The 13,772-nt window shown below is 41.7% G+C and overlaps 1 protein-coding gene across 7 annotated transcripts in view; it reads left to right on the top strand.

Annotated features, from left to right (window-relative positions):
• FLNB (filamin B) overlaps positions 1–13,772 on the top strand; it is a 140,459-nt gene that overhangs the window by 56,776 nt on the left and 69,911 nt on the right. For all 7 annotated transcript variants that reach the window (XM_024556563.3, XM_045192408.2, XM_024556562.3 and 4 more), the window contains exon 4: positions 932–1,079. In XM_024556563.3, the coding sequence (XP_024412331.1) occupies positions 932–1,079 (148 nt within the window). The remainder of the gene's footprint in view (positions 1–931; positions 1,080–13,772) is intronic.

Genomic DNA, 13,772 nt, shown 5'->3' with positions numbered 1-13,772 from the left:
ACTTGTCTTAGCTCTGGCTGCCAAAACAAATACCATAGATTGGGCGGCGTAAACAGCAGACATTTACTTCTCAATTCTGGGAGCTGGAAGTTCAAGACCAAGGTGCCAGCAGATTGGGGTTTTGGTGAGGGCCCTCTTCCGTGTGTGTGTGTGTGTGTGTGTGTGTGTGCGTGTGTGAGAGAGAGAGAGAGAGAGAGAGAGAGAGAGAGAGAGAGAGAGAGAGAGGAGAGTGTAGGGTGGGTGGGCAAATGTACCTTCTGGTCTTTCTTACCCTTCTTTTAAGGACACTAATGCTGTCCTGGGGGCTCCACCCCCATGACCTCCTCTGTACCTGCTCATGTCCCAAAGGCCCTACCTCCGAACACCATCGCATGGAGGTGAGGGCTTCAACCTGTGAACTGTGGGGGGGCGCAAAGACTCAGTCTGGGAGACCTCACATCAGATATGTCACTGTGTTGTCTTCTTTTTTGTTGTTTTTATTTTGATTTTTTTGTTAGTAGCTGCGTTAGCAGAGATGCAGACAATGGGTAGATGAGCAAAGGGAAAAGGCCAGGTTATGTGGTTTTTTGGTAACATGCTCTAATTTCATACGTAGTTTTTTCTTCATCCTCCTCATGTCACATAGCTTATCGCACTGGGAAGTTTGATCAGGGGAGTGAGGGGGCTATTTTTGGGGGTGGAGGGGAAGCATGCACTTCTGCAAATGACATCCAGAATCGTCTGGAGAGGGTCTTCAGCTTCCAGAGGGAATGGTGACACTTCTAAAAGGTTAAAAAACACTGATCTTGGCATGTCACTTTAATGTAATTTCACTTAGTTGAGAAACGGACTCAATTTTTTATTTGTAGTGTTTACGAGGCTTTTGCAAAAACTTCAGTAGTTACTGGGAAGTGATGTGTTCTGGCATTCACTTACCGTGTCGTTTTTCTAGGTCATCACTCCTGAAGAAATTATTCACCCAGATGTGGATGAGCACTCGGTGATGACTTACCTGTCCCAGTTCCCCAAAGCCAAGCTCAAGCCAGGGGCTCCTCTTAAACCCAAGCTCAACCCCAAGAAAGCCAGGGCCTATGGCAAAGGTAAGCACTGGTCGTGTTGGATTCGAAGATTGTCCTCTGGTCTTAAAGATTATAATTGGCTTCAGGAGGAGCGTTCTTATAATCAAGAATGTGCAGGCTAAATCCTGGAAGACACTGGACACTTCCTTTGTCAGTGTGGTTGGTTTTTGTTTTTTAACCTTAAGGTCCTTTTGTTTATGAGCATCTTTTTCTGCCTTATGAACCTGCTGATTTAATGTGACAGAGGCTGATAGTCTGTCACTTCATGATCTTAGTGCACTGACTCCGGGGTGAAGAAAGGACTGTTCCCATTTTTCAGAGGAGGAATCAGAGGCATGGTCCCCTGGGGGTGGGAGGGTGGCAGACAGGAACCTGGGTCTTCTGGCTGATGATTCATTTTTCCTTTGGTTGTGCTAAAGCTACTCAGGTTTCCAGTTGGGGTGGGAGCTATTGATAACCCCTGGCAGACACTTCCTTGCTAAGACATCCTGTTTATGCAGCCGCCGAGAGTGTTCTGCGCAGTTTTCTGTTGGGTTGGAGGCGTTTTGAGGCATTAGGTGTTCTGGTTGGCACCTGACGTTGGCACAGTAGTTTTCTTGTGAGGGAGCGAGTTCGTTTGCAGCTTCTGTGCACATGCAGTAGCGCTGTGTGTCGGTTTCCGGCGCAGCACAGTGGTTGGACAGTCATGTACATTACACAGCGGTCCCCCCGAATTTCCGGTACCCGCCTGGCCCCATACGTGGTTATTAAGCACACTAATTTTTTAAAAGGAGAACAATTATATTTCAGCCCAGTGTGATTTCTGATAAAGATCAGCACAGCAACTATGACTTACGCCGTTTTCTGTAGGAGTGCATTGTATTTCTTAATCTGCATAATGACCATTGGGAAAATATTTAGACACGCGAAATAACTTGCGTATTCTCTCCTAGAATCGACAGTTCTCAGCCATCCTAACGTAGTAATTTCCTCCTGCCCTTTGTGTGTTGCCGTGTGTGATACATGTGTGTGGTTGTTGGAATTACTTGAAAATAAATTTCCGACGTGGTGACATTTCACGCTTGAACACATCAGCAGTGCATCAGTAGGACATCCTCTTAGTAACCACAGTATTCGTCATCACACATAAGAAAAATGTACAATAATTTCATATCAACTAATACCCAGTTTTGTTTTCAAATTTGTCCTAAAATTCTTCCATAGTTTTTTTTTATTTTACAAACCAAGATCTGATTATGATTCACTGTGCTACATTTGTTATTTGTCTTTAGATTCTTTTAATCTAGAATAATTTTTCCCAACTTTTTTTTTTTAAATGACATTGACCTCCTGAAGAGGCCAGAGCACGTTTCTTGTGGGACGCCTCATACGCTCACTCCCTTTGCGGATAGTGTGGCTGTATTTGGCGTGAGCTTAGTCTAAAGATGACCTCCAGCCAGGGTAGTGGAGCTGGGCATGGTTCTCAACACCCTGCTCACCTGTCTTTTCAGCATGATTTAGACTAGAGACAGTCTGATTACTTTGGAACAAACCCACATGTATTTGGGGTCCCTTTGGCAATGAGGTGGGGTCTGGGACATTGTTCGAAGGCCTCCCTCCGTGTGCAGACACCCCAAGATCAGCACGTGCACGCTTGCTCCGAGAGTGCTTTCTGAAAGCCGTACCAAAGGCGGTGGCTGGAATGGGAACCTTTGATTTTAAAGGTTAAGTGGCAAAAAAGCTCAAACAGCCAAATAAATCTGTTGTCAACGAAACTGGTTAAGTGGATTGAATGTAATCAAGGCGTAAAATGCTTGTTTGCAGTAATCTTATCACTAGCTGTCCAGTTTCCTCATTGTTAATGTGAAATGGTTTTCTCTTATTTCTGTTTTCTAAAAAGTGACAACTTACTATATAGTTCAGGAATGTGGCTAGTATTGCCATTTCCTTCATCTGCCCCCTTCTGTTATGTACCTGGGGAGCAAACACCTTTTAAAAATGCGTGGACATATATTTATATATGTAAATGTGTGTGTACATACATACATATATGTGTATATGCATATGTATATATTCTTTGCATTTTTGTGGTAAAATATACATAACATTCATTAATCTAACCATTGTTTTAAAAAGATTTTATTTATTTATCTTTAGAGAGAGGGGAAGGGAGGGAGAAAGAGAGGCAGAGAAACATTAGTGTGTGATGCCTCTCACACTCCCCTGCTGGGAACCTGGCCTGCAACCTAGGCATGCACCCTGACTGGGAATCGAACCCGGGACTTTTTACTTCGAAGGCCAGCACTCAATCCACTGAGCCACACCAGCCAAGGCTAATCTAAACATTTTTAAGTGTACCATTCAGTGGTATTAAGTACATTCATTGGGTTGTGTAGCCATCACCATATTCACCTCCAGAACTTTCGCATCTTTCCAAACTGAAACTCAGTACATGTTAAATAATACTTCTCCATTCCCCCTCCCCTCAGCCCCTGGCAACTACCAGTGTACTTTTTTGTCTCTGAATTTGCCTGTTCTAGGTACCTCATGTAAATGTAATTATATGGTGTTTGTCCCTTTGTGTCTGGCTTCCTTACCATGTTTTCAGGTTTATCTATGTTGTTGTATATCAGAATTTCATTGCTTTTTAAAGCTGGACAATACTCAGTTTGTACATAGTACATTTTATTTTTCTACTCTTCTATCAGTGGACATTTGGGGTGTTTCCATCTTTTGGTTACTGTGATAGCGCGCTGTGAGCATGGTGTACCCAATATGTTCAGTTGCAGCTTTCGGTTTACTGGGTAAATGCCTAGAGGTGTAGTTGCTAGATCACATGGTAATTCTGTGTTTAACTGATTTTTCTTTTTAAGTAGGAAAACAAAATGTGGTCATTTTAGGCAACAGGGTCACACATGAGGCCCAGTGGGTGGGAGGCCTGAAGATAGTGCTTGTCCCATGGTGAGACTAAGGGCAGGGACGGTTTGCAGTCTTTCCTGGGTGGCCACATAGCGCCATTTCTGCCACCTGAACCAAGGAATCGAGAGGGTTTCAGCTTCTGGTTTCTAAAGGGTCCATGGGTTTGTTTTATATTCTCTCCTGGATGTTGACTAGATTGCATTTTGTTTCCAGCTGGTTACCCCTTGCTGGTTATCTGTTCACTGAGCCCTGACTCGCTTAGTTCCAGTGGGCGCAGGGGAGGGGGCAGGGCTGAGGTAAACTTGTAGCCACAAATGGATCTTTGCGGTGGGCTTCCTCCTGGGTTTGGGCAGGCTGAAAGCATACATCTGTGAATTAAGCAGAAACCCATGTTCTGTGTGAAGCGTTCACCGCATAGAGAGACTTAAACCCTCTTCGTTCTGAGTAACCATGGAGAACAGCTGTCTGCTCGGTGAGCATGGCTTCCAGGGAGTTTACAGAGTGTGGGGTGTGGTTCGGCCTCCTAGCCAACCATGGTTAGCCAGGGTCTTGGATAAGCTAGAGTTAGTTATTTCTCTTGGGCTGTTGGAGTCAGATGGAGTGGGTATTTGTGAATGTATTAAGTGCATGTTTAAACTTCTTGTTAAATGTTGTGATCACTCTGTAAATTTGAAGCAGAAGAAAAATGTAGAAAATAAAAACCCAGTGCTTACTTCCCTGCTGCCATTCCCATCCATTCCTTCATTCTGAGGTGTTCCTTTCCAGGCTTTTGTTGTGTTCTCTTCCATTCTGTTTAGAGTGGGAAATGAATTCAAACTATGTGTTTTCCTCCACTTGTATTTCCTACCTATCAATGTGTGAATATTATCTTATTATATACCGTATTTTTCAGACTATAAGATGCACTTTCCCCCCAAATTTGGGAGGAAAATGGGGGTGCATCTTATAGTCTGAATGTAGCTTACCTGGCTCGCTGGGGATGGTGGTGAATATTACGTTATTTATGTTATTAAATATTTTACCACATTTTTTGCTTCAAAATGTTTCCCCTATTTTCCTCCTCTAAAACCTAGGTGCGTCTTATGGTCCCAAAAATATGGTAATAATCTACCAATAACTTTCTTAAACTAAATTATTTATTGGAAAACTGATACGGATCCAGAGTGTAGTAACAAATGACCTAGTGTTTTTAATAGACTGATGACCAGGAAAAGAAGAGATGGAGAGAAGCTTAGAGATTTAATGTGGCTTAGGAAACGTAGCAACCGATTTTAATATACGCACCTTATGTGGATTCTATTTCAACTGTTAAAAGATATTAATAATATTTATAATTAGAAATTGGAATGCTGACTGAATATTTAGTCATATTAAAGATTTTTTGTTAATTTTTTGATGGGATGGTTTTTGATGTGTATATTCTAAAAATGTCCTTTAGAGACACATAGTGAAGGCGTGTGGGTGAAAGATGAGGTCTGTCCAGAAGGTATCCAGCCACGTCATATGAAAACTAGAGACATTTACTGAAGATACAAGATACGAGAAACATTGTACATAGGACAGTGACTCCTCAGTCCCATTCAAAGGCACCTTGGGACCTCACACAGTTCTCCCAATCACCATTACCTGCCACGTCGTATTTTCCTGAATTTCATCAACGGTCTGAAATCTCTTACCATTCAAAGGTGATTTTAGTTTTCGGAAAAGCCAAAATTTACAGGGCGCCAAATCTGAGTTGTAGTGGGGCTGAGTCACCTGGGTGATTTGATGTTTTGCCAAAAAACTCAACATGAGACGTGACGCATGAGTGGGCGTGTTGTCATGATGAAGCTGCCAATCACCAGTAGCCCATAGCTGTACCCTTCTGAATCATCCAAATAGTTTCCACAGAGGAATGTTCAAGCTTAATGCAAAATATATTACAGACTCATTGTTCTACTCACTCAGTCATTTTGAATGCGGTGGCCACACAGTACACATGCTCACTCAACAGTGCCTACCACCCCCACTGACTAGTACAGTGAAGCATCATTGTTCACACGTGTGCATTCCAGTCCACTCTTCTTGGCTGCCAGGTTACATGGATGTTGTGCAAACCGTTCTCATTATATTAACAATGGCTGCACTTTTCCTGGACAGACCTCCTAGATGAGGACAAGGATTTGTGTCAAAACAACACAAGAAGAGAGTGCAGATGTGAAGCAAGCCTGGCAGTGAGCGGGGAGTTGCTGAAACTAGCGGGTAGCTGCACAGGGATTCGTTGTACAGCTCTCAGTGTCTGTGTAGGTTTGGAATTCTCCATAACAGAAAACTTAAAAAGAAATAATAGGTCTTTTGCTTCTGGGAAGATTGAGTTGAAGTACTTTGTCCAGTTCTTCCCACTAAGTACATCTAAAATTTCTGAGCATTTTATACAGAAGAAACTTAAGAAGACTCAGAAAGAGAATAAGGCAAAACAGCTAGGGGCCTGGGCATCCAAGGACTGACACAGTAATGAATTCCTTGGTTTTTCTTTTGCTTCGTATATCCCAGACTTGGAACTGAAGAAGCTGACAAGCTGGAAATGCCAGTGGGCACAAACACCAAAAGCCCCAACAAAAGCCTGTTCTTTTTGGCTCAAATATCAGGAAAGGGCAGCTGAGGAGGAAAACACTTTAGACAGTCATTGCTGCACTCCAGCCGAACACTACAGCAGGAACTTGGGTCCCCGCCCCCCTGTACACCATCTAAGGCCAGATGGGGAGCCCGGACTGTCACCACAGATAAGGAAGCCACCCCAGTGATGTTAGTAGAGGCCATTTGAGTAGTAGTGAGGCATTCCTACCCCTTCAGCCACTGGTGGGGGAGGCCTAATAAAAGATGAGACTCCCACCTCCACCCACCAGTAATGAGGAGTCCCCCTCACTTTGAGTATGGTGGATGTGGAATGGGGAAGCTGAACTTCCTCCCCCACTGACAGTAACAAGGCAGGTGCCCTCTCTTCCCCTGCTGAAGTGATATTATACAAAGGCAGTGAAAACACAAAGTATAGATGAGACCCAGAGTCTCATAGCATAATACTCAGAATACCCAGGTTTTGATAACAAAAACCATTTCTCATCCCAAGAACCAGGAAAATCTCCACCTGAATGAAAAGAGACAATTAATTGATGTCAACACTGAGGTAATCAAGATGTTAGAATGAATTATTTGATAAAGGTTTTAAAGTAGCTATTATAAAAAAAAAGACTTCAACAAACAATTACAAATATACTAGAAACAAATGAAAAATTGAAAATCTCAGCAAAGAAGTAGCACATATAGAGAAGAACCAGATGGAATTTTAGAACTGAAAAATGCAGTAACTAAAATTAATTCATTGGATGAGCTCAATAGCAGAAAGGAAAGACAGAAAAAATCATTGAGCTGGAAACGAGAACAATAAAAATGACCCAATCTGAATGACAGAGTAAGTAGACTGAAAAAAAATGAACACGCCCTTGGGGACCCCTGGGACGATAACAAAACACCTAACATTCATGTCCTAGGAGACCCAAAAGCAGAGTAAAAAGAGGCTAAAAAAATGCTCAAAGAAATAATGGCTGAAAATTTCCCGAATTTGGCAACGTACAGACTGAAGAAACTGAGCTAAACCCAAACAAGACAAACACCAGGAAGAAGAAGTCTACACCAAGCCACATCTTAGACAAACTTCAAGAAACTAAACAGTAAAGGCTTGAAAGCAGCAAGAGAAATGGCACTGTACCTATCGGGGGAAAATAGAATGGCAGATTTCTTACCAAAGGAAGTGGCACAACATTTTTCATGTGCTGAAAGAAAAGAACTATCAACCCAGAATCCTATATCCAGGGCTAATGTCCTTTAGGAATGAAGAGGAAATCAAGACATTCTCGGAAAAAGAAAAACGAAAAGAATTTGTCATGAGTGCATCTACGCTAAAAGGATGGTTAAAGAGAATTCTCTGGACAGGAAGGCAACAATAAAAGAAGGAATCTTGGAATAACAGGAAGAATGAACATGGTGAGCAAACACATGGCTAATAATAATAGACTTCCCTCAAAAACCACAAACTGCCAAACTCAATCCAGATGAAGTAAATAACCTGAGTGGTTCTATAACCACTGAAGAAATCAAATTTGCAATTTAAAAGCCCTTAGAAAAGAAATCTGCAGGCTCAGATGATTTCGCTGGAGGAAGAATTAACACCAATTCTCCACTACCTCTTCCAGAAAATATGAAAAGGGACACCTCCCAATTAATTTTATGAAGCTAGTATTGTTGTAACCAAAGGCAATGCCAAAAAAGAAAACTACAGACCAATATCCCTCATGAATAATGATGTAAAAGTTCTTAACAAAATACTAGCAAAAAAAAGTTAGCAAATAGAATTTTGCAATACATAAAAATTATTAATCATGACCGAGTGGTGTTTATTCAAGGGGTGCAAGGCTGGCATGCCATTAGGAACTCAGTCAACATAGAATTCTATATTAACAGACTAACGAAGAAAACTCATTAGAATAAACCCATGGATAAAAGATTTCTAAGTTGTGACACCATAAAAGGTCTAGAGGAAAACAAACAGGAAAATTTCAGATATCCTGCATACTAACATTTTTGCCGATATACCTCCTAGGGCAAGGGAAATAAAGGAAAAAAAAAATAAACAAATGGTGCTACATCAAACTAAAAGGCTTCTGCACAGCTAAAGAAACCATCATCAAAATGAAAAGGGAACCGATCATATGGGAGAACATATTTGCCAATGATACATCGGACAAGGGCTTAATCTCCAAAATATATAAAGAACTCATATGACTCAACACCAGGAAAAGAAACAATCTAATTAAAAAATGGACAAAGGACCTGAATAGACACTTCTCCAAGGAGAACATACAGAAGGTCCATAGACATACGAAAAGATGCTCAGCATCACTAGCCATCAGAGAGATGCAAATTAATACCACAATTAGATATCACCTCACACCAGTTAGAATGGCCATCATTAATACATCAACAAACAGCAAGTGCTGGTGAGGATGTGGAGAAAAGGGAACCCTAGTGCACTGTTGGTGGGATTGCAGACTGGTGCAGCCCCTGTGGAAAACAGTATGGAATTTCCTTAAAAAAACGAAAAATAGAAGTGCATTCTGACTTGGCGATTCTGCTGCTGCAAATATACCCTTAGAATCCTGAACCACCAATTCAAAAGAACTTATGCACCCCTATGTTCATAGAAGCACTATTAACAATAGTCAAATGCTGGAAACTGCCCATCAGTAAATGAGTGGATGAAAAATCTGGTACACTTACACAATGGAATACTATCAGCAGAAAGAAAGAAGGAGCTCCTACCCTTTGTGACAGCATGGATGGAACTGGAGAGTATTATGCTAAGTGAAATAAGTCAGGCGGTGAAAAACAAATACCATTTGATCTCCCTATGAAAGGAGTCTAATGAACAAAACAGAACCACAGGCATGGAAACATGGAACAGACTGAAAGTGATCAGAGGGGAGGGCGGAGATAACGGTGGAAAGAAGGGGAAGGGACTGGACAACATGTGTGAATGACCCATGGACGTGGACAGCAGTGTGGAAATTGACTGGGAGCGGGGAATGGGATGGGCAGAGGAAGGTAAAAGGGGAAAAGTTGGGACAACTAATAGAATAACTATAAAAAATGGTTTAAAAAAAAAGAAGAAAAATCACATGATCATGTCACTTGATACAGGAAAAGCATCTGACAAAATTCAACAGCCAACCATGATAAGAATTCAGAGAAAGAGGAATAGAGGAGATCTTAATCTGATATAAATTAGCTACCACAAAACACCTACAGCTAACGATATGATTAATGGTGAAATGCTGAGTACGTTCCCTAAGATCGGGAATAAGGCAAGGATGTCCTCTCACCACTGCTGTTCAACATCATGAGGCAAATTTTAGCTAATACACACAATAAGGAAGAGACGGAAATAAAAAATACACATTGAAAAGTTACACATATAATTAATTGTCCCTATTTGCAGATGACATGATAGTCCATGAGAAAATAATAAAAAATCTTTAAAAAGAAAACCCCTCAAATAAGTTCAGCAAGGTCTCAGCATGTAGGATCAACATACAAACATCAGTTGTATTTGTATCTATTGGAATAACAAAAGCACACCAAAATTAAAAATACTGTGCCATTCACAATTGCTCAAAAAATTGAGATAGGAGTAAATATAATAAAACATGTACAGGATGTGTATGCTGAAAACTACAACCCCCCCCACTAACACATAAATTAAACAAGAAGTGGAGGGACATAGCGTTTTCCTGGGTGGAAAAAGTCAGCAAACATGTCAGTTCTCCCCAAATTGCTGTATAGGTTTCATACAATTGCTATCAAAATCCCGGCAAGATTTTTTTTGTAGACATAGAAAAGATTATTATTTCAAAATGTATGTGAAAAAGCAAATGAACTATAGTAATTTGAAAAAGAAGAAAAATAGGGGAAGAGTCAGGTAGAGTATGTGATTTCAAGACTTACTATAAAGCTACAAAAGTCAAGACTGATATTGGCGGAGGGCATACAGGACCCAGAAACGGCCCACACGTATATGCAGAACTGATTCTTTTTTTTAAATTGTATTTTATTGATTTTGCTATTACAGTTGTCCCAATTTTCTCCCCCCCCCCACCAAGCCTCCCCTCAGGCAGTCCCCACACCATTGTTCATGTCAGTAGATCATGTGTATATAAGTTCTCTGGCTACACCCATACTGTACTGTACTGTACATTCCCATGGCTATTCAGTAACCACCCATTTGTACTTCTTAATCACTTTATGTCTTCCCCAATTTCCCCACACCCGCTACCCATCTGGCAACCATCAAATGCTCTCTGTATCCATGATTCTGTCTCTGTTCTTGTTTGCTTAGTTTGTTTTTTAGATTAAATTATTGATAGATATGTATGTATTGCCATTTTATTGTTCATAGTTTTGATCTCCTTCTTCTTAAGTCCCTTTAACATTTCATATAATACTGATTTGGAGATAGTGAACTCCTTTAGCTTTTTCTTGTTTAGGAAGCTCTTTATCTGCCCTTTGATTCTACATGACAGCTTTGCTGGGTAGAGCAATCTTGGCTATTGCTTTTCATGACTTTGAATATTTCTTTCCAGTCCCTTCTAGCCTGCAAAGTTTCTTTTGAGAAATCAGCTGACCGTCTTATGGGAATTCCCCTGTAGTAACTAACTGTTATTCAGATTCTCTCTTTTATCTTGCTGTTTTTGAGATTCTCTCTTCATAATGCTGCTATGACTCCCTGTCTTGGTAGTGTGGCCTAATGTAGTAGGTGTCCTGTAGGGTCCAGTGGCACAGCCTCACCTATCACTGAAGCTGGGTATTCCAGATATGCCTTGTATGGGCTGAGTACACCCTCTTTTTGTTTGCTGTTGGCAGGTAAATAGGAGGGATTTGCCCAGGCCAGTCAGCTGCAGGCACTGGCTATGAGCACTGACCACCAACTTCCACCCACCATGGTGGACTAGCTGTGCAGTGGTAGGGTAATGTTGCCCAACATGGTCTGTAACTGTCCACTGGCTTGGTGGTCTCTGGGGTTTTCTGGGTGGTGCTGGCCAAGGTCAGCCCCTACCTGTGTTCTGCCCAAGGCCACCCTACATGAGCTATAAAGCACTCTGAGATGGCTGTTACTTGTACTAGGCTTGGAGGTTGCCAGGTGAAGCCAAGCTGTGAATCTAGGCTGTCTGCTGCTTGTGCCAGACCTGGGGTGACTGAGCAAGAGGGACAGGGCCTAGGGCTCATTGAGGCTAGCTGTTGCTTGTTTGAGAGGATTTAGGAAGTTATGAAACTTCCTAGGCCAGCCATTCACTTGGAAAAGTCACTTTTAATACCTTGGGTGGGCCCATTAGTTGGGTGGGACAGAATCTCAGGGGATCTCCAGGATGGGGCAAACAGTATTAGCCAGGTTGATGGAATCTCAGATATGGTACCCACCTGCCAGCTTTGTTGCTCTGTGGTGGGAAGGTTCAGAAAACAGACAATGGCATCTGCCCACCTTTCTTTCTGGGAGAAAGCTGTCCCACAGCTCTCACCTTGATGGCAGACACTCAGTTTCTCCGTGTATGACACTGGTGCCTTTTAAGCTACTACCCCACTTCTGGAGCTCAGAGGGAGTGTGTCTAAGTAAGTCTGTGTGTGGGTTCTTTAAGTGGAACTGCTTGGGAATTCAGAAGTTTCTTTTTTTCTTCTTTTTAAAATATATTTTATGGATGATGCTCTTACAGTTATCCCATTTTTTTTTCTCCCCTTTATTCCCTTCTGCCCTGTACCCCCCATCCCACCAGCATTCCCCTGACTTAGTTCATGTCCATGGGTCATGCATATAAATTCTTTGGCTTTTCCATTTCCCATACTATTCTTAACCTCCCCTTGTCTATTTTGTACCTAATATTTATGCTTCTTAATCCCTGTATCTTTCCCCCAATTCTCACCCCTCCTACTCCCTACTGATAACCCTCCGCGTGTTCTCCATTTCCGTGATTCATTTCCTGTTCTAGTTGTTTGCTGAGTTTGTTTTCGTTTTTGTTTTTTTAGTTTCAGTTTTTGATAGTTGTGAGTTTGTTGTCATATTACTGTTCATAGTTTTTGATCTTCTTTTTCTTAGATAAGTCCCTTTAACATTTCCTATAATAAGGGCTGGGTGATGATGAACTCTTTTAACTTGAGCTTATCTGGGAAGCACTTTATCCGCCCTTCTATTCTAATTGATAGCTTTGCTGCATAATTAATCTTGGATGTAGGTCCTTGCCTTTCATGACTTGGAATACTTCTTTCCAGCACCTTGCCTGCAAGGTTTCTTTTGAGAAATCAGCTGATAGACTTATGGGAACTCCTTTGTAGGTAACTGTCTCCTTTTCTCTTGCTGCTTTTCAGATTTTCTCCTTATCTTTCATCTTGGGTAATGTAATCATGATGTGTCTTGGTGTGTTCCTCCTTGGGTGCAGCTTCTTTGGGACTCTCTGAGCTTCATAGACTTCCTAGAAGTCTATTTCCTTTTCCAGATTGGGGAAGTTCTCCTTCATTATTTTTTCAAATAAGTTTTCCATTTCTTGCTCTTCCTCTTCTCCTTCTGGTACCCCTATAATTCAGATGTTGGAATGTTTAAAGTTGTCCTCGAGGTTCCTAAACCTTTCTCCACTTTTCTGAATTTTTGTTTCTTCATTCTGTTCCACTTGAATGTTTATTTTTTCCTTCTGGTCCAATTCGTTGATTTGAGACCCTGTTTGCATCCTGTCACTGTTGGTTCCCTGTACATTTTCCTTTATTTCACTTTGCATAGCCTTCACTTTTTCCTCCATTTTGTAACCATACTTAACCATTTCTGTGAGAATCTTATTACAAGTGTTTTGAACTCTGCATCTGATACATTGGCCATCTCTTCATTGCTTAGTGCTGTTTTTGGAGCTTTGATCTGTTCTTCATTCAGGCTTTTTTTTTTTTGTCTTGGAGTACCTGTTACATAGTAGGGGGCGGAGCCTTAGCTGTGGTGGGGCGGGGGACAACCCACATTGCTATGTTGTGGTGCTGTATGTGGGGGCGAGGTCAGAGGAGAGGGAACAATGCCACTTGCTAGGCTCTCGGCCAGCTTTCAGTCACTTCCTCCACGACCCACAAGCAAATTGGGCCTTCCTGGTGGTGATTCCCAGGTGGTTGGGTTTGTGTACATTCTAGGACCCTGTGGGTGTCTCCAATGAACTCTCTTGTGAGGCTGGGAGTTTCTTCTGCCTCCGCAACCCCCATAGG

Source organism: Desmodus rotundus, chromosome 8 (genome assembly GCF_022682495.2).
Source record: "Desmodus rotundus isolate HL8 chromosome 8, HLdesRot8A.1, whole genome shotgun sequence".
Taxonomy (NCBI): Eukaryota; Metazoa; Chordata; class Mammalia; order Chiroptera; family Phyllostomidae; genus Desmodus; species Desmodus rotundus.
This window is presented reverse-complemented; position numbering and strand designations above follow the sequence as displayed.